This window comes from Penicillium psychrofluorescens, assembly GCF_964197705.1.
Source record: "Penicillium psychrofluorescens genome assembly, chromosome: 1".
Classification (NCBI taxonomy): domain Eukaryota; kingdom Fungi; phylum Ascomycota; class Eurotiomycetes; order Eurotiales; family Aspergillaceae; genus Penicillium; species Penicillium psychrofluorescens.
Window position 1 is genome coordinate 51363 of NC_133439.1, and position 21286 is coordinate 72648.

At 52.6% G+C, this 21286-nt stretch overlaps 3 protein-coding genes across 3 annotated transcripts; 2 read left to right on the plus strand and 1 right to left on the minus strand.

Moving 5' to 3' along the window:
• Positions 1-6796: 6796 nt before the first annotated feature.
• Positions 6797-7486, plus strand: PFLUO_LOCUS1 (uncharacterized protein; the record flags this gene model as incomplete). The annotated part of the gene is made up of 1 exon (XM_073777999.1): positions 6797-7486. One exon carries the CDS (start codon positions 6797-6799, stop codon positions 7484-7486), a length of 690 nt encoding a protein of 229 aa, XP_073634100.1.
• A 6337-nt stretch (positions 7487-13823) lies between these two features.
• On the plus strand, positions 13824-15212 carry PFLUO_LOCUS2 (uncharacterized protein; the record flags this gene model as incomplete). Its single annotated transcript, XM_073779110.1, has 4 exons — positions 13824-13935; positions 14008-14235; positions 14328-14881; positions 14934-15212. 4 exons carry the CDS (start codon positions 13824-13826, stop codon positions 15210-15212), a joined length of 1173 nt encoding a protein of 390 aa, XP_073634101.1.
• Positions 15213-17052: 1840 nt separating this feature from the next.
• PFLUO_LOCUS3 (uncharacterized protein) lies at positions 17053-19515 on the minus strand (the record flags this gene model as incomplete). The annotated part of the gene is made up of 3 exons (XM_073780221.1): positions 17053-18980; positions 19042-19187; positions 19253-19515. The coding sequence occupies 3 exons, from the start codon at positions 19513-19515 to the stop codon at positions 17053-17055; spliced, it is 2337 nt and encodes a 778-aa protein (XP_073634102.1).
• Between the last annotated feature and the right edge of the window lie 1771 nt (positions 19516-21286).

Consider the following 21286-nt stretch of genomic DNA (forward strand, 5'->3'; position numbering starts at 1 on the left):
GCGGAAGCGTCGTCCGGGAGCATTGTCCCCTCGCTGAAGAAACCAGACGGTGGTCTGGCAGACACTGACCAGGCTAAAGTCGACGTCCTGAAGGAGGTCTTCTTCCCTCAACCACCAATCCCAGACCTCGACGACATCCAGAGGGACAGGCGTGAGGTTGAACAGATTCAGTTCGAGCCAGTATCCGTGCAAGAGGTGAAGGATGCCATTCGCAGGGCGCCACCGGACAAGGCGCCAGGGGACGACACGGTGCCAAATAAGATCTGGCGGCTGCTCGCGACAGGATCAGAAGGTGTATCAGTATTCGTCCGCATAATCGCCTCAATCTTCGACGCCTGCATACGAACTGGCTACAACCCACGGCACTTCCAATCCTCAATCACAGTCACCCTCCGTAAGGGGGGGCCAAGGGACTATAGAATGCCGAAGTCATACCGACCAGTGGCCTTGCTAAACACCCTCAGCAAGCTTCTGGAATCTATCATTGCAACGAGAATATCATGGGCGGCGGAGGAGAAGGGGATCCTACCGAAAGGACATCTTGGAGGAAGAAAGGGGGTCTCAGTCGACCACACTATCCAGTTGATCCTTGACTAGGTCCATAACGCATGGGGCATCGACCGCAAGGTCAGTATGCTATTGCTGGATGTATCGGGGGCATACGACAACGTCTCACACGAGCGACTACTATACAACATGAAGAAGTCCAGGCTCGGCCACTTTGCACCATGGATCCAATCGTTCTTACAAGGAAGGAGCACAAGGATCCGCCTTCCGGGCTTCCTCAGTGATCCGATACCAACACCGACAGGGATCCCCCAAGGATCTCCGATATCACCGATCCTGTTTCTTCTGTTCAACACACCTCTCGTCCGGGGATGCACGCTTCCCCTCCTACCGTGCGGAGGCCACGCGAGTGCGTTTGGATGGGTGGATGACGTCTGTATCATGGCGGTTTCGGAGTCCTACGCACGCAATATTGAAATCCTGAAACAAGCAGCCGCGAAGGCAGATCTCTGGGCGAAGCGACACTCAGCCAGGTTCGCCCCAGAAAAATTCGAACTTATTCACTTCAGCAACCCACGTCTCGCCAAAGACGCACCGACAGCAACATCAACCTCTCTAACGCCAGAGCCAGCGCTAGCGCCAACACCGACACCCCAAGAAATACCGACAGACGATATCTACGAATTCAGGGTGGACGACGAGGGGAACGAACACATGCCATTGCAACTACCAGACCAAACGATCGAAGCCTCACCACACGCAAAGTACCTAGGGGTCTGGCTAGACAAGCACCTTGATTTTTCAACGCACCGCACGAAGGTCATTACGAAGGCCAACAGCAGCTTGGAGGCACTCCGGGGAATCACTGGATCGACCTGGGGCACGTCACTATCATCGATGCGCAAGATCTATAGGGCCGTGGTCATCCCGCAGCTCTTCTGGGGTCTCGCGGCGTGGTATAGTCCGGCAAGCTGCAATATGCCAGCCGCAGAGCAATCGCGGGTCACCAAAGGGTTTACAAGGATCCAAAAGCGCGCGGCCATAATGATCAGTGGTGCTTTCAAGAGCACGTCAGCGGCGGCACTGGATGTTGAACTATTCCTCACACCAATCAACCTCTTGATGCAACAAGTCATTGAGGAAACTGCCATCCAAATCCAAACGGGAGTGCCGTGGGCGGTGCCCGATGGCCTCTATACCAAGCGAAAGCCCGCGGAGATGAGGCGAGGTGGAACCACACCTTTGGAAGCATTAAAGTGGAAGAAACACGGCCCATTGGCGCCAGCCAAAGGACAAGAAGGGATACAGTGGGAATCAAGGACTGCATTTGTGCTTCCCCCGTGGGAGGGGCGCATAAGATGTGTTATTGAGGACGCGGAGGCCGCCCTCCAGACCCATGAGAGGATTGAAGCGGACGCCGCACTCGCCGACGGAGCGATCCGATGCATGTACACTGATGCCAGTGGAAACGCAGGACTCGTAGGTGCATCCGCGGTGGATCTGAGGGACGCGACACTGATGCAACGGCATCTCGGAACGGACTCCCAATTCAACGTGTACGCGGCAGAGCTCTCAGGGATCGAAATGGCCCTAAGCTCGTACGCAAGTCGAGCGAAAGAAGACAGAGCCAGAGAACTGGTGATCTTCTCTGATAGCCAGGCCGCGATCAAGTCGGCGCAGAATCCAAAGCGACCGTCCGGCCAATACGTGCTCCGTCGGATTTACAGCCACGTACGAGCCATCCGATCGCGGCAAACGCCCACATCGATCACCCTCCGGTGGATCCCAGCCCATGCGGGTGTTTCTGGCAATGAGCGCGCGGATGAGGCTGCGAAATCCGCCGCACAGTGGGGAGCGGGGGATTCAACGGGTGCGGATGCGGAGAAACAGTTGATCCGTCTCGCATCCGCGGCAAAACGATGCGTGCGCAAGCGTATCCGCGAACGATGGGCGAAACAGTGGGAGAGGGAGAAGACAGCCAGGCCGACTAAGCGCTTGATCGAGGCGCCGAATCGGAAGGCTCTGGGGTTGTATGAGGGCCTATCTAAACCATATGCGTCGATACTTATCCAGATGAGGTCGATGCGGATCGGTCTGGGCCACTTCCTATATAAGATCAAGGAGAGGGAATCAGATCGCTGTGGCTGTGATCAGGGGTCTCAAACACCGAGACACATACTGCTCCAGTGCCCGCTGTACAGCGATCTGCGGCGAACCATGCTCAACAAGATCGCTCGCACCGATCTTGGCAGTACAACTGAATACGAAGCGATCGTATCTCACCCGCGCGCAGCCCGCTACGCTGCTGCGATGATGCACCAAACTAGTCTCCTCGGACAGTTCCGACACGTTGAGCCGGAACCAGACGACGATGATGACGACGAACAAATCGGCCTTGCGGCCATAGAGTAGGTTGTGAAGACGCTGTGCATTTACTGAGGAACACCAAGACTGGACCACCGAGAATGGCCAGGATACTCACCAACCACCGATCCACTACGCTATCGCGATTAATGGAGAATCTGAAGCACTTGGAGAGGGACTGATGAAGGAGAAGCGGGAGCAATTTGCGGAGACGAGGGGAAGTAGTAGGAGTGTTGTGGGCTTGTGATACTTTTGGGATTTGAATTTTGTATGGGATTGTATACACTCTTTTCTGTACTGGCCTCCTCCGGAGGCCAGCTTTCCTTTGTATGACTGTTTACTGCGACGGCGAATCCGGAGTTGGGAAACCAAGTTCTGCTTCGGGTTGGAAGAAGCGCCTGCATAGCCTCGACGCAACTAGTTAGGCTCCATCAGGTTAATAGAACTTTGATTGATTGATTGATTGATTGATACTGGTTGAAAATCCAGTTCAAGTCATCATCTCCCAGGTCCCAGGATTTTTCGGGCGCTGGCTGGGCATCAATTTCCTCACTTTCTTCGTCAATCAAATGATCGGGTACATCGGGCCTGGGGGAGCAGCCGGAAGGTAAGTATGCTGCTGCTTGACGTATCGGGAGCGTACGACAACGTGTCCCACCAACGACTGCTCCACAACATGAGGAAACTCGGCCTTGCGCACTTTGTGCCGTGGGTACAGTCGTTCCTGTCGGACAGGCGAACCCAAATCAAGCTCCCAGGGTACGTCAGCGAGCTGTTCCCTACAGAAACTGGCATTCCCCAAGGCTCCCCGATTTGCCCAATTCTTTTTCTCTTGTTCAATGCACCTCTGGTACGTGGATGCTACATCCGCGGGCCTGACGGAGCCGAATGCCATGGGTACGGATGGGTTGACGATGTGGCAATGATCGTGGAGTCGGCATCGTATGCGCGCAATGCGGAGCTCCTTCAGCAGGCCCTTGGGAAAGCAGGCATCTGGGCGAAGCGGCACGCGACAAAATTCGCACCAGACAAGTTTGAACTCATACACTTCAGCAATCCCCGCGAAGAGAGCGCCCCAAGTGAGCAGCTCAACACTCAAGAACAGCAAACGACCCAAGAAGCGGCGACGGAGCAGGATATCTACGACATAGTCGTCGAGGATCCGGGGAACGACCAGATGTCAGTGCAGACGTCCGGCCAAATCATCCAGCCAGCCGCAGCGGCGAAATACCTAGGTGTCTGGCTTGACAAGGGCCTTAAATTCGATGTACACCGCGCGAAGCTCACAGCCAAAGCGTGTGGGAGTCTAGAGGCTCTTCGGAGTATGACAGGCTCTACATGGGGCGCTCCGCTGATGGCCATGCGCCTGATCTACCAGGCGGTGGTCATTCCACAAATGCTGTATGGTGTGGCAGCATGGTACTGTCCCGCCGCGAGGGCGATACCAAAGAAGGAAGAGAACCGAATGGTCAACACGTTTGTCAAAGTCCAGCGACGTGCATCTATCCTGATCGCCGGCGCTTTTAAAAGCATGAGCGCTGCGGCCCTAAACGTGGAACTATATCTTCTACCCATCCGGCTCCAGATGCAGCAGACCATCGAAAATACTGCGATACGAATCCAGACAGGTGCCAAATGGGCGCAACCAGCATGCCTACATCCAATGTGGGGGAAGAGGAAACCGAAGTACGTCCGACTCGGTGGATATTCACCACTGGAGGCCCTCCGCTGGAAGAAGGTTGAAATACTCTATGGAGACAGCCCGTGGGAGTCTCGGAAGGCATTTGTTCTCGCGCCATGGGAAAGGCGCGTAGACTGCATCATTGAAGATGCAGACACGGCACAACAAGCGTGTGAGCGTATCTGCTCTGAAACATTGGGAAAAGAACTTGATAAACTGTGTATAGACCCCATCGCTGAGTTCACACCACAGACCCGTCTGTTCTTCACAGACGGAAGCGGATTTGAAGGATCAATCGGTGCGTCCGCGGTGGCACCCCAGGAGGCTACCACCGAGCGCCGGCACCTCGGCAGCTCTGAACAATCGACGGTCTATCTGGCCGAGCTTACTGGCATCGAAATGGCCCTCGCCAGTTTCAAAGCCAACCCTGCCCGCGAACTGGTTATCTTCGTGGACAGTCAGGCCGCTATCCAAGCGATCCAAAACCCCAAACGCCCATCGGGTCAGCACGTTCTCTGTGCGATTTATGACCATGTCCGAGCCATTACGCCCACATCTCTCTCACTATAGCCCTCGACCTCAGAGGAGCTCCCGCCCTCGATCACTATCCGATGGGTCCCCGCACACGTGGGCGTTCACGGCAACGAGCTATCGGACATTGCGGCGAAGGAGGCGGCTCAAGAGAGTGGGAGTACGGACGCGGGGTCGGAGAATAATTGCTCCGGCGGGCTTCGGCTCGCGACCAACGCTCGGCGGGCGGTGCGGGACCGAGTTAGGGCAAGATGGGCCTCAGAGTGGTCAAAGGAGAAGACAGGGAAACCAAATCAGCGCCTGACGGAGATGCCTCAGAAGAAAAATCTGAAGCTCTTCGACGGTCTGTCAAAGCCGTACACCTCAATTCTGGTGCAGATGCGGTCGATGAGGATTGGCCTACGCCATTTCCTGTATAAAATCAATGAGGCTGAATCAGATCGGTGCGACTGTGAGGAGGGCTCTCAGACTCCGAGACATGTCCTCCTACAGTGCCCATTGTACACTGATTTGAGGAAGGCTCTCATGCAGAAGATTAGAGCCCGAACTGATCTTTGGGGGAACTCGATGGATTATGAGGCTATCCTGTCTCACCCGCAGGCGACTCGCTACGTCGCCGAATTCATGCTACAAACTGGTCTCCTCTCCTAGGGCAGTTCCGTCACTGCGACGTCGAACTTGAGCCTGCGGAAGACGAAACTGAACGCTAACATACTGGGAAGGACCAGAACGGACAGGTCGGTGAAGACGCTGCGTACTACCGATGGGAAGAAGTTTCTGGCTGCTGAGAAGCTGGCAACGACGACAGCATGAGCATCACTGAACGCCATTAATTGAGACGGAGCGAGGATGTGATACTGTGGCCAGACGGGCTGACAGGGAGGGCGAGGTACGGGGACAACAGGACCGAGGGATGATGGGGTCTGCATTCACTCATTTATTTCATTGCGTGGGACGGGGGCGTTGGGAATGGCTTCAATTTTTCCTGTTTGAGCATCTGCTCTATTTCCTTTGTACGAGCCATTCTTTCTGAGCGGGATTTACTGGCGTCTGGACATATTCTTGCTTCGGTCGGACGAAGCGCCTGCATTACCATTGCGACGCTAGCTGGGTAGCATCAGGTTAATAGAATATCATCATCATCATCATCATCATCATCATGACCGCACCACCCGCGTACGTCAGTGCCACAACTGTCAAAAATGGGGACACATAGGAGCCACTTGTCCAAACAAACCGAAATGTGTACACTGCGCTGCTGATCATCTATCTCGGAGCTGTCAGCAGAAGCAGGACGGATCACTCGATAGAAACAAGTGCATCAACTGTGGGGATGCACATGCGGCGTGGAGTCTGGACTGCCCGGACAGAGTACGGGAGGTTGAGCGCATGAAGGAGATGGCACGGCATCGACCGTGGTACCACCCTGTCCCGGCGTACTTCTCTATCAACCAACCGTCTCCGCCGTTGCAGCCGTCCACCGCCAGCTCGTGGGGAACGCCACAAGGGGAATCGAGCACTGAGGGTAGCGACTCAGTCTCAGCCGCACGTCCTAGCAACGGGGGACAAACGCAGACATCTGCGATCCGAAGTATGACCGGCATGCAACCCGGTCAGATTAAGGGGAAGGGGGCTCGAAAAGCGGCAAGTGCGCCGTCGAGCAGAACCAGGAAGAGCAAGCAGCCGCAGCCAGCTGCTCAGGTGTCTGAATCGATGGACACCAGCGAGGACTGCCATGCAGTTTTCCACTTCACGGCCGCGGAGGCAGCACAGCCGAGCGAGCCAACCCAGAGCCAGCAACCTGTGGACAGTCCACAGACTGAGAATCAGGGACAGCAGCACACTGAAGTTGCGGGGAGGGAGGAATCCAACCCCTTCACACCGCTCAGCGAATCAATCTATGCGCCACACAAGAGAGCGCAGTCCAAGAAGGTGACGTCGAAAGCCTCGTCCCGGCGAAGCAAGGCTAGTTCGGGCAGCGCAGAAGTCAGGAAATCACGGAGGATTGTAGATAAAATCGAGAGCGCCAACCAAGCAAGCAACGAGTACATCAACATAGAGGATCTGGAGCGCCAACTCCAAAACCACCAGCGTCAAGACCTCACCTCGGAGCCTGAACGGGACCGACAGAGCGATGGGGAATTTCAGCCCTCCTCGATTGGCAGCTCAGCCCTCACTGAGATCAACACGAACACATCGAGGAGCGGAGCACCGAACGACAAACCGAACTATTCAGGGAAGGAAAACCAGCCTATCTTCGGGAGGAGAGCGAATGGGGGCAATCCTCGCAAGCGACGCCTTACGGAGACTGAGATAAATATCACCGCGACTCGCACCCGGCTACCGACCAAGCTGAAGCAACGAAACAATAGGAAATCTCTCTCGAAATCCTTGCGTCAATGAATACACAACTCACCGTCTACCAATATAACGTGAACCGATCGAAGGATGTGGTGATGGCGCAGTTTCTGCGAGATCCGGTCGTGCTGCAGGCGGAGGTCATTGCAATCCAGGAGCCGTGGAGGAATCCGTTCAAGGATGATACCCACCATCCTGCAAAGCAGACGCACGACCTCGTATGGCCGACGGAGGCGGAAACTTGCGAAAGGGCAAGGGTCTGTATGTATGTGTCGAAGAAGTTGAATGGGTGGACGCACTTCGTACACTCCCGGGATTGCCACGAGCTCCGAATCAAAACGCAGTCAGCGGGAGAGCTTAGGATAGTAAATGTATATAATGAACAAGGGGTATGGGGAGCGTTGGATCTCCTGAAGGGCGTGCTGCCTTCGGTGCGTGAGCAGAGGGGGTTTTCATACCCGGTTCTAGGGGATTTCAACCTTCACCACCCCGTCTGGGGAGGAGACAACGCAGTACAGGATGGGAAAGCAGAGGACTTGTTGGAGCTGATGGACTCGGCCGAGCTAGACTTCTGGTTGCCCCCTGGCACGATCACCAGAGAGGATGCCAAAAGCCGGACGTCGATTGACCTGCCTGGTCATGGGCTCCCAAGCGCTGGCGGACAGGATGGTGGCGTGCGAGGTGAATGAGAAGGTGCACGCGGACTCCGACCACCTGCCCATCTACACCATACTGGATGTCGAAACGCAGGCCGAAGAACCGACGCGCCGTCGCAACTGGAAGTCCATGGACGAAGAGAAGTTCCTAGAATTTGTGTCAGCCAACCTGCTGGGCAAGAGGTGGATGAACCTGCCACGGGAAGGGGATGTCTTGCCGCGGACCATCGACGACGCGGTGGAGTACTTGATGGAAACTGTGCAACGAGCGGTGCAGGAATCTACCCCCTGGGCCCGTCCGTCGGCGTGGGCCAGACAGGGGTGGACAACAGAATGCACAGAAGCGATCGAAACCACACGACATCTCTTTCGGCGATGGAAGCGGACAGAAACGCAAGAAGATCGGGACGAGTACAAATCCGCAAGAAACCGAAAAGGCAAGGTAATCAAGCAAGCAACACGACAGGGCTTCCGCCAGTGGGTGGAAGGCACCATCAAAGACGGCCCCCGCGGCCTCTGGAAGGTATCAAAGTGGGCGCGGAATCGCCATGAGGTCTCAAGCGGCATCATCCCAGCGTTGAAAAAGACAGACGGAGGACTTGCAGAAACGAACCACCAGAAAGCTGAACTACTTCGGGAGGTATTCTTCCCACAACCGCCACAAGCCGACTTGCGCGATATCCACCAGCCAGTGGCAGCACCACAGCTGCAATTCCCCCCAGTCACTGAACAAGAACTCCGCAGCGCCATCCGCCGACCGCCGCCGGACAACGCGCCAGGGGAAGACACCCTGCCGAATAGGGTGTGGAAGTGCCTCCTTGCCTGCCAGGACTTCATCAGCATCACCACATCTATCTTCGACGCGTGTGTACGAACTGGGTACAACCCGCGCCACTTCCAACAATCAGTCACGGTCACACTTCGAAAGGGCGGTCCGCGGGACTTCCGATTGCCCAAGTCCTACCGGCCAATCGCCCTGATGAACACGTTGGGGAAACTCCTGGAATCGATCGTGGCGTCGCGGATCTCGTGGGCCGTGGAGGAGCACCGTCTGCTCCCAAACACCCACCTCGGAGGCAGAAGGGGCATATCGGTCGACCATGCGATTCAACTGATTCTGGACCGGGTCCACCGGGCCTGGGGGAGCGGAAAGAAGGCGAGTATGCTACTCCTGGATGTGTCTGGGGCGTACGACAACGTCGCGCACGACCGGCTGCTCTACAACATGAAGAGAATGCGACTCGGACAGTTCGAACCATGGGTGCGCTCTTTCCTTCAAGGACGAAGCACTAGGATCAGATTGCCAGGATTTACGAGTGAAGTGTTCCCTACACCAACTGGTATCCCGCAAGGCTCTCCGATCTCCCCAATCCTATTCCTACTGTTCAACGCGCCCCTCGTCCAAGGATGCTGCATCACCAAGGGCGACGCACGCTGCAATGGATACGGGTGGGTGGACGATGTTGCCATCGTGGCGGAGTCCGAATCATACACAAAGAACGTTCAGATCCTCCATGAGGCACTAGGGAAGGCGGATACGCGGGCCAGAAAGCACGCGGCGAAGTTCGCCCCAGACAAATTCGAGCTTATCCATTTCAGCAACCCTCGAGACGCCCCGCCACCGACACCTGTCCTATCCCAACCTGCCCCGGCCGACGTCTACGACTTCATCGTGGACGAGGGACACGACCAGATGCCGGTGCACGCACTAGGGCGAGAAGAACCTATACAACCCACAGAATCCGCGAAATACCTTGGTGTCTGGCTTGACAAGCAACTTAGCTTTGATGTCCACCGGAAGAAACTGGCAGCGAAGGCAAATGGCAGTCTAGAAGCCCTCCGGGGCATGACGGGGTCTACATGGGGCGCGCCTCTAATGGCCATGCGCATGGTTTACCAAGCGGTCATCGTCCCACAAATGCTATACGGAATCGCGGCCTGGTTCTGCCCAGCCGCGCGCACGATCCCAAAGGTCGAAGAGCGGAGAATGGTCAACACATTCATCCACATCCAGCGTCGCGCATCGATCATGATTGCAGGAGCATTTAAGAGCATGAGTGCGGCTGCCCTAAATGTGGAACTCTACCTCCTACCGGTCCGACTACAAATGCGGCAAACGATTGAGGAAACAGCTATACGGATCCAGACAGGCGCCAAATGGGCCCAGCCGGACTGCCTCAACCCGGCCTGGGGGAGGCGCCCCCAGAAAGAAATCAAGCTAGGAGGGTTCAGTCCCCTCGAGGCTCTCCGCTGGAGAAAAGATGGAATCTTGTCAGGTGGGCCCTGGGAAACAAGAAAAGCGTACGTGCTCGCCCCATGGGAAACACGCATCAAGTGCATCATCGAGGAGGCAGAAGCCGCCCGCGAAAGCCACGACCGCATCTATGCGGAAGAGCCCCTTGCGGAGGTAGGTGAGGCCCTCACAGCCCCACGGACTCTCGCCCCAAAGAGCCTATTCTTCACTGACGGAAGTGGGTATGAGGGAATGATTGGCGCGGCGGCCGTCGCACCACGCGAGGCGTTCTTCCAACGCCGACACCTAGGTACATCTGCGCAGGCGACAGTATATATTGCAGAACTAAGCGGCATTGAGATGGCACTTGAGAAGTTCAGAAGCCAACCACAGCCGCGGGGAGAACTGGTTATCTTCTCCGACAGCCAAGCCGCCATCCAGGCGGTGATGAATCCAAAGCGACCATCTGGTCAGCACGTCCTCTGTGCGATTTATGACCACGTCCGCGCCATGCAACAACCACCCACGCCCCCTCCGATCATCACGATCCGGTGGATACCCGCACACGTGGGAGTTCATGGCAATGAGCTGGCGGACACTGAAGCGAAGGAAGCGGCGAGGGTAGGCGTTGTGGGATCATCCCCCGCTTTTAGCGGGAGGGACGGACGCCTCCGATTGGCCACGACCGCCAAGCGACAAGTGCGGAGCCGCATCAAGGCGGATTGGGCACAAGAGTGGGCTAAAGAGAGGACCGGCAAGCCGAACCAAAGGCTGGTTGGGACTCCGGACAAAAAGAATCTACGAGTGTTTGAAGGGATCTCGAAGCCGTACGCCTCGATCCTAGTGCAAATGCGCTCAATGAGGATTGGGCTTCGCCACTTCCTCTACAAAATCAACGCCGCGGAATCAGATCGATGCAGCTGTGGCGAGGGATCGCAAACGCCAAGACATGTCTTGCTACAGTGTCCGTTGTTCATTGATCTGAGGCAGGAGTTGAGGGACAAGGTCCGGGCACGGACGGACCTTCGGGATGTGTTGGATTATGATGCGATTATGTCGCACCCACAGGCAGCTCGCTACGTTGCCGAATTCATGCTGCAAACAGGTCTCCTTGGGCAGTTCAGAAGCGTGGAACTGGAGCCGGAGGTAGACGATGAAACGACAAGCTAGTAACTGACTAGCATGGACAAGTGGTGAAGACGCTGTGTATCACAGAACGCCAGGGCCGCGACCACCGAGAGGTTGAGGACGACGACAGCAAGAACATTCGGAACCTCGACAAATTGAGACGGAGTGAGACGGGCTGTTGATGCTGGAGGGCATGCAGGATAATGCTGTGGATGAAGGGATACAGGATTGTGGGATTTTCGTTGGGGATAGCTTCATTTTTTGGTTTCCTGTCAGGGCGCACCGCTCATTTCCTTTGTACTATGTTCGTTCTGTGGGTTTACTGGCGTCCGGACCATATTCTTGCTCCAGTTGGATGAAGCGCCTGCATTACCATTACGATTACTAGTTGGGTAGCATCAGGTTAATAGAATATCATCATCATCATCAAAAGGAGAAGAGCGGGAAAGCAACGAAGCGAATATTACCGACCCCAACAAGGAAGGTCCTCGAGTTCTGGCAAGGCCAAAGAAAAGCGTCAGCCTCAATCATAGTGCAGATGCGACTGAACATCATCGGCCTAAACCGATACCTTTGGAGAATCAAGAAGGCCGACTCACCACGCTGTACCTGTGACGTGGGGCAACAGACCCCGAAGCACGTACTGCTCGAATGTCCCCTCTTTGAGGAAGAGCGTAGGACCATGCGCCAGGCCCTCAGCAAAGCAGGGATATCACTAGCCCTTCAGTATGACGACTTGCTCCAACAGAAGGCAGCCGTGCCTGCGATCACGAAATTCATGGAGTGCACGCGGCTTCTCGGCCAATTCCACTCCGTCAACCCCAGTGCGATGGGAGTAGAAGAGACAGGCGCAGAACAACAATGATCACGACCAATGAGGACAGTGTGATAGTGGAAGACGAAATGTGAACGACGCAGGCACACAGGGCCAGGTCCTCCGCGTTCCCTTGAGAGGCAACGAATTCGCGAGCGGCAGGGCCGACAGTGGGAGCAGGATGGCTTGTATCTGGGGACGTTCTGCATAGGGAAGAGGCGTGGCGAACTCGGTGATTCGAGGACTTCGTGATTCAGGGAGGCCTCGCGACGGCACGCGATCGGCGAACTTGGTGACTCAAGACCTCGGTGAATCGGGGAAGCCGGATAGGGGACGGCATTGAAGGTGGCCGGAGCAGCGGGCGCAGTTGGCGCAAGGGATCTCGAGGGAGTTTGGCATGGTGATGGTGCGTCGCTGATGATGTGGGCTGATGGGACTGATGATGCGGGATTGAAACGCGACCACACCAACTGGGCGGAGATCCGACTTTCATTACTGTTTTTCCTTTGTCATGTGACCTCCACCCACTCCTGGGGTTTTCCTTATTGTTTTGCTGGTTTTGTCTATACTATTATATTCATCCTGGGCGATCTGCATCATGGAGAGCCCGCTGGGCTCTCCATGTACAGACACGCCTGGGTGCTGCGCACCATTCTCGCCGCATAGCGGCCGTATATAAGGCAAGCTACATCGGGCAAATGAATACTACTACTACTACTACTACTACTACTACTACTAACACTTATTCGTCCTTTCTCGAATTCCAATTGCCGAGATACACTAGTCCGTACTTGGATTTCTCTGAGCAATTCCTGTCGCTGAAATGTTGTATTGGGTCATATACAGTAGAAGGTGCTCAAAATTACACATCGCTTTATATTACTTGTAACAAGAGTACATATGACATCTCGACGCCCCACATTTGAAAAAATCATCACGCTTTTGGTACTAAGTTTGTTCACAATGAATCATAAGTGGGCCCACCAGACTAGAGGAGCTTTTATGGTCCTATGAGCCCTTCAGACGTCTAGTCCCGTCGATGAGTGTAAATATGGAAGTCATACGAGCCCCAACCAGCCTAGAACCACGTAAAGACGAAGCGTCTTACGTACATCTAAATGGTCGACGACGTGTATGACGCCAATATGAGATGCACGATTCCAACTCACCCCTTCACTTCACCGGTTTGGCCGAGATACGATCATGTTAATGCAAACACAGAGACAAGGATGATGTCATTAAACCCGAAGACGCCTCGCTGTCCGGCGACAGATATATATTCCTCATTCATGCGATCTTGTCCCGAAGGCGTCCGGTCGACAATTAATTGATCAAAACGAAGATAAACCATTACATTCGGAAATAAGCTATGTCTGCCTCGATCACCACAGACGTTAGTAACTACGCTGCTCGGGGATATGGCGACCTAAGCCATACGATGAAAGCTTTGACCTGGCAAGGGAAGAGTTCGGTTAAAGTTGGTCAGTCATTCTGCCCATCACGACCTTCACTTCACTTTGACCATCTCAAAATAATTCGAGTTTCCTGCTTATGGAGTCTGATATAGTGGAGACGGCTCGCCCGAAGATCATCGATGAAGGCGATGTCATACTTAAGGTGACGGGCAGCACTATTTGTGGGAGTGACTTGCACCTGTTCCACGGTATGTCATGACTGCAATAGTTAATCAAGTGTTGGTGGATCTGCTGATGAGTTATCTGTTACCAATCTATAGAGGCTATCCCAGATCTCCAGAAAGGTGATATCCTCGGCCACGAGTTCTGCGGTGTAATCGCAAGCGTGGGGCCGGCAGTCAAGAAGGTTAAAGTAGGTGAACGCGTTGTGGCGTCCTTTCAAATTGCCTGTGGGGAGTGTTATTATTGCAAGAAGAAGTTGTCCTCGGTGTGCGAGCGGACGAATTCGAGCGAAGATGCCTCTACGCTATATGGGCGTCGCACAGCCGGTATGTTTCCTCTCTAATCGGCTATGTTGATATTGGTGGGGCTATTATACTAAAGCCCGTTAAAGGTATGTTTGGATACTCCCATTTCACAGGGGGGTTTGCCGGTGGGCAAGCGGAATATGTTCGCGTCCCGTACGGAGACGTAAACCTCCTTCAGCTACCTGACGACGTTCCTGATGAAAAAGGTCTTTACCTTTCTGATGTGCTAGCAACATCTTGGAATGCCGTTGTCGACACTGGGGTTGAGAAGGGCGACACTGTGGCAATCTGGGGAGCTGGCCCAGTTGGACAAATGGCAGCTGAATTCAGCTTCTTCAATGGTGCTAGTAGGGTCATCCTCATTGACGGCGGCCATGGAAAATGGCGACTAGACTTTGTCAAAAAGATTCTACCTAAGCTTGAGACAATTGAGTATACGAACCTCCCAAAGGGCGAGTCTGTTGCCTCAACTCTGAAGAAAATGTGCGACGGCCGCGGACCTGATGTGGCAATTGAGTGCGCTGCAGGCGAGTATACGAAAGGATGGGCTCATTACTTCCAAAGATTACTGGGTATGGAAACGGATACATCTGAACTCCTCAACGAGATGATTACCTCTGTCCGTGCGTTCGGACGTTGTGGTGTCACGGGCGTATATGCTGGTTTTGTGTGTGGTGTCCTTCCTATGGTCAAGCGATTCTACTGACGTGGCAATGTAGTGCAATCACTTCAACATCGGTTCTTTAATGGAGACCGGGATCCATCTCGCTGGCAATGGACAAGCTCCTGTGCAAAAGTACTGGAATGACCTCTTGAGGTATATTCAGCAGGAACAAATCCATCCCCTTCATATGGTCACCCACCGGGTCAAACTCGAGGACATGGAGAAGCTCTATGATTTATTCAATAAGCGTGACCCGGGTATGCAGAAGGTTTTCGTCCAGACAAAGTTTTCAGCGCCTCCAACACCAGGAGCTCCTGCGTTAACAGAGCTCTGAACTCCGCCAATTACTAAAAGTTTCCTAACAAGTTTGAATTTTCACATTGGTTTTGTATTTAAAATGTCATTTTCAAGTCGACGCCCAAACAACAAAATTGTGAAAAGAATTTGCGCGTCGAAGTTATATGGCAGTGAAAAATGGGGCAGATACCTTTGAAATAATCACCTAGAATCGAGGGAATGTGTCACTTAACTTCGCTATACTTTTCTTAGCAGGACTCCTTAGAGAGCCCAAAATAAAATGAACTTTGTCATACTATACTAATGTGCTAAGGAAAATAATTGCGTTGCTTGCCATATAAAACTTAATACAATGATATAGATGCACTCGTACATCTGACTCTAGGACTTTTAAAATTAAAATAGACTATTTGATAATAATATTTGACTAGAACTTGCTTTTGTTCAGCGGTTCAAGAGAGACGCCCCTGCCACATTATTTTCAAGTCTCACGTAGAGACAAATTCAAGTCCTGACTGACAACCTTTCCATCTTCTAATCGCACCTGTTCGACAGGTTGAAATACAAAAAAGACACGTAAAATACCAGAGTTGTCACGCTTTCCAGTCGTATTCCGCCAAGCATGAGCAGTGCCTCGTTGAATAAATACATCACCCTTAGCCATTATTCTTTTTTCACCAGAATCAAGGACTAATTCCGTAGTGCCATCAATGATGACACCATAGTCGAGGGTCGCTGTTCGGTGCATCGGGACCTCTGAACCCGGAGGTACCTCAATAACTGTGCAGGAGGTGCCGTTCGGCGGATTCAAAGGCGACGGATCCGAGAGCTGAGGGTGATAGTGCTTAATGTCGAGATTGGCTTTAGACTCTGGGTTTGTAGAAGTTGGAGGAGAAAGCCCTTGTACAGGAAATGTGGTTGTGTTATAGGCCAGAGCATAGTCTGACGTTGTGGGCTTGCCGGGGGGGTACCGGGAACCCAGTAAACGATCCCTGCTCTCTAACCGCGTCGCTAAAAATAGCTTGGCCGCTTGTGGAATCATTTGTTGTTATGATTCGACGAAGCGGCTTGGGTTGCCTTTGTCCAACTGACATGTTGAGATCAAAATCAAGGAAGAGGGCGAATACCTAGAGTATCATTCGGCACTTGATACATTAAGACGGATAACTATTGTAATTTTGATCCCAGCAACGCTCAGTACTTATATTACTAGCTCTATGAGGCATATGACTCAAGTATTAGATCATTGTAAAGTCATAAAGTCAATGATAGATCAACTTCTCGTCATTGGATGAAGATATCATTGTAACTTTCAATTCACCAGTGATCGCTTTACCAGGGTCTGGCAATGCATTTCTCCATATGAAAAAAAGATTTCTGATTGAAAAGACTGACAGCCGTCTTGCCATCTTAAGATCACCGTGACATCATTTGAACCATTTATTCACAAGCACTTAATAGATGAAAGTGATCATTGCACAGCATTGGGATTGCACGGGAGTTTGCGTGTTCAGAAAAGCAGCGGAAACAGCGTTACCGTAGTACATCACTTGAACATGGGAGTGGCAAAGAAAAGTAACGTAGTTTCCAAGCTACCCGGCCACTCTAGAACACTATACAGCACTATAAAGCTAAGAATACTATTTAGACGGGCTTAACACGGTGTTCTAGAGTGGCCGACTCGCTTGGGTGGCCGTGTAGCTTGGGAACTACGTTAACAACTTGCCAGTCTCGAGGCCCTTTCAGGCTTTCGATTGTGATTTGTTTGCATTACTATGGAAAATTCTAGTTCCTTGGTTTGCTAATACATTTGCGAGACATAAGTTCATACTTGTTAGAGTAGTATTATCTGATCTATAAATTCACCTAATCTGAAGCTAATCCTTTACAGAAAATACAGATGGCCAGTCTCTTTGGACTTTATGTACAATGTCCTTCAAGTGAGCTGCAGGAAGCCTCGGCTGGCCACTATTGCTGAAGCCGTCGTGCTGCCACAACTTCTCGAATGTCGTGATATCGGCATTCATAGCAGTCTCGTTGAGGGAGCCTGTGCGAATCGCCTTCTCAAGGGCGCCCACAAAGATGGCCCATCTCTCGCGGTAGTACGACTGGGTCAGACCAGACCACTCCTTTGCCGCGTAGTCGTCTAGTGATGGTGAATCAATCTGCCAGACTGTCACTTGACTACGCGCGTTGAAAGCAATCATGTTATCTGACCCGATAACATTGGCCCAATCTTGTGCTGCGCTCAGCCAATGGTCCAAAGTAAAGTGGCTATTCGTCGAGAGAACCAGATCGATGGCAGTAAGAAATTCGAGCAACTTTTTACCCTTCTCAGACACGGCGTTGCGGACTTGAGACGAGCGGGCGTTCTTGTTCGGCTCCGCTGATCCCGACATGGTTTTGTTGTACGCCAGAACAAGATCTGAATAGACGTCAATGAAGGCGTTGCTCATCACCTGTCGTGTCACGTCGACGAAATCAAGCTGGAATGCTGGAACTTGCCACAGCGAGAGTTCCATATTCGCAGATTCGAGCATCAGGCTCCACGCTTTCACCAGAGTTTTTGGGTTGTACGGGATGGCTGTAGGAGCAGGATAGTGACCCGTGCGATTGAGAAGACCGGTCAGACCGGGGAATATCTGGAAAACTCCCACGCCGACGCAGGGCACGTCGGGATCGACAACATCGTAGACAGTCGCTCGCAGCATCTCCAAAGCATTGTATAGAGATGCGGGAATAGTAAATGCACCAGCGTACCGGAGTGTGGTCCATTCGCGGAAATACTGCTTTGTGTCTATCGATGTCGACGACCAAGCCTGGTCAAGGAGCAGATCGTACATCACCTCATTCCCCTCATAGCCTTCTGGAGTTAGCCCAAAGCCCACCAATGAGTCCGAGTCCTGTAGCGCCTCCATTGAATTGAGCGTGATATTGCTGATTTGTCCAAACAAGCCCATGTTGCCGCCAAAGTCGTGCAACTCGCACCAGATCCACGGACGACCAGAGTAGCTGTTGGTGCGCTGCCACTGCGGCTGATTTTCCGAATAAAGGTCGAGAATGAGCATGCTATCTCTGCCCTCAGCTCCACCAAGATATGCATCGATCCGCTCCTGGGTCCAGAAGGATTGCTCGCTGTAGAACAGCCAGCCCTGGAGTAGCCAAATAGCTGCAGGGTTTGCTGCAGATAGGGCATTGTAGGTGCTAGTAGATACGCTAGACAGATAATTGACATCTCCAGAGGCAGGAGACATCTCGTTATACTGGTCCAGGGTGTATATATTGGTAATGTTGCCGAAAGCGTCCATCTGCTTTGTGATGAACGTGTGCTGCAGCTCTGTGTAGGCATCGTCGAGTGGACTGAGGAACGTGTCTCGAGTGTAGGCATTGGGGACCCCCCAATTCGACGCTTGTGTTACATTGGCATTGGGGCGGACTCTTTTAAATGCTTCAGGGACAAATCCAGCAAAAGCCGGCAGGATTGGAGTGATGCCAAGCTCGACCATTCGCGCCACAATTTTTTTCTGGAGGTCAAACTGCGATTCGATCCAGGAGAGCGACAGGTTGCCAACGCCGCCCCAGGATCCCTGGATGTTACCAAAGCGATTCCAGGCCTGGAAGGCAGGCCCGCTGAAGAAAGGGATGATCTCGTCGTCCGTCATACCCATGTCGCGGAAGCTCTCGAGAAACATCTTTTCGTAGCCGACCCATGCAAGGTGCAGATTTATACCTCTGAGAGCGGCCCAGTCGAGTAGTTTCTCCCAGTCATCCCAGCTATACCAAGCAAACGTATACGAAAAGGTGACTGTATATCCTGTCAACGGAGGAACTTACTGCCATTCAGTAGCAGATATGGTAACACTTACCCGTGTTGAGATTATACCTCCACGGCACGATGCTGGCGCCTTCCAAGGTATGTTTGGGCCGAGGTAGTGACTCTGGGACTGGTTTGTGGCGATCAACAAACCAGTATTCGTCGAGTTGAAGCGTATCAGTCATATAATGACGAAGACTAGAGTTCAGTCAGTTGACGAGTCTAGACTGGGCGAGAAGCCGTTTTCATATAGAAAGACACACCCTCTAGACAGCGCGCTCAGCGTAGTTCCTTCTATGCGAATTTTGCCATTATCATGGGATTTGACGGTGTAATTGTCATTGTCGGGGATGTTCCAGCGAGACCACCGCTCATTCTGCGTAGTCAATACAAAATCAAAGTCATCACCATGTCCGTTGAGCATCCGATCAGCGACGCCTCTAATGCCGTCCACAGACTCGGCCCTGGCAAAAGCTGTCAAAAAAGCCGCTACAGCCAGCACGCAAAGACGACCCAGTCGAGCCATTGCGTCCTTGTAGGTGGATGCACTGGAGATGCTTAATGGTTGCTTTCAAACGAAATTCTCGGATGATGAAAACTATTAATGATTTGCTCTTATCGAGTCCAATGAAGCTATGCTACATTACTGACTGATCCAGGCGCAGGGTCGAGCGGGGTAATGCTGCATTGACAGCTTGGTTACTTCTGGACCCTCACAGCCAGCGTTTTCAACTAACATGGTGCCGAATCCAGATGTTTCACTATCATTATTACTCTTACTACAGTAGCGGTTTTCCGTCTAAGCGACGACCTTAGACTAGTCAAAAACCTGCTTAGCAGCGCTATACCCCGTTCTAACTCAGTTGAGGCTGGCAAAGTAAGCGGGGCGTGGCACAGCCCCGTGGACTCTCTTAAACGTTTAGTCCGCGTCTATTACCCCGTAAAGGCGACAGCCGACTAAAGGCTATCTTTGAGGTTACATCGTGCAATGCTTTCAATTGGCGCTCTAAGCATTAGGGCTGGCTTTCATGGGAGGTGATCGATGGTGTCGGCGAGATACCCCGTTTCACGCATTATCCATGATCAGCACGGATTTCGCTTCAGTTCTCCGATAGTGCCTCAAATGTTACCTCTACGGAACCGGTGAATTCGATCCCCTGTGGCGTCAGGTCAATGACCAGGCCTACCCCAGGAGGGCCAGAATGTCTCATTCTGGCAGTGGAACTCATCGCTCTAGCCGACTGCATGGTTCTGCCGTCCGATCCATGTCCCTCATCTATGATACGCACCACAACTACCTTGTGACCGACGACTTCGGCATAATCATTGGCTTTCTGGAGAGTATTATACATCGTCAACTTGCGCAATATTGCTGCTCGACAGTGGGTAATGTTTCCTCTAGGATCCCGTGTCTAAAGGTAGATTGCATAAAGTTTAAGCCTATCATTTGGGCCGCTTAATGATCGATAATTCGCTTAAGTTGGTTCGACTGGTGTACGATTTCATTCATTGACAAAACCCGGAAAAAAGGCAGACACTAACTGGCTCGAAGGTCTTGTCGTCAACGAGATCAGGGGGCAACTAGGATCTGGATACACAGCAGGCAAGTGACTTGAGAGTTGAGGAGTGTAGATACTCCCCTTGGGACAGCTAGAATCGCCGTGATGTCATCTTCGCTGCGCTACTCGTGTTTCCCTTCTTTTTTTTGCATTTAGGAAACAAATAATAAAGCGAAGAGAGAAAGCGCCGAGCGGGGTCTGATCTTTGAAATAAACCCGTAATTGATCAATATGGGTCAATCAGAGGCTGATTAAAAGTTCTTTACGAACTGTACGTGTAAGGCGTAGTTAGGTTCTATCAGGTTAATAGAACTTTGATTCATTGATTGAATGACCTCATTCACCGATCTCATCTAAAAAAATGCGGCCGTACCAGCCATCACGATATTTGTGATGAAAACGAAGCCGCTCGAACAGTTTCACCCCGTCCACCCTGTAGCAACAGGGGTTGAGGAAAGCAGAACAACAATCATGATCAATCAGGACAGTTTGATGGTGGCAGATGAAATGTGGATGACACAGGTTCACGGCGCTAGATTCTCCGCGTTCCCTCGAGAGAGACAACAGATTCGTGAGCGGCTAGGCCGACGGTGAGAGTAGGCATGTACCCCGGGCATGTTCGGTATGGGGAGTGGATTTGGCGAAGGAAGGCGAACTCGGTGTCATTCGAAGACTTGGTGACTTAGAAGCATGGCGGTGCGATGTAACAATGCGACCTATGAACTTGGTGATTCAAAG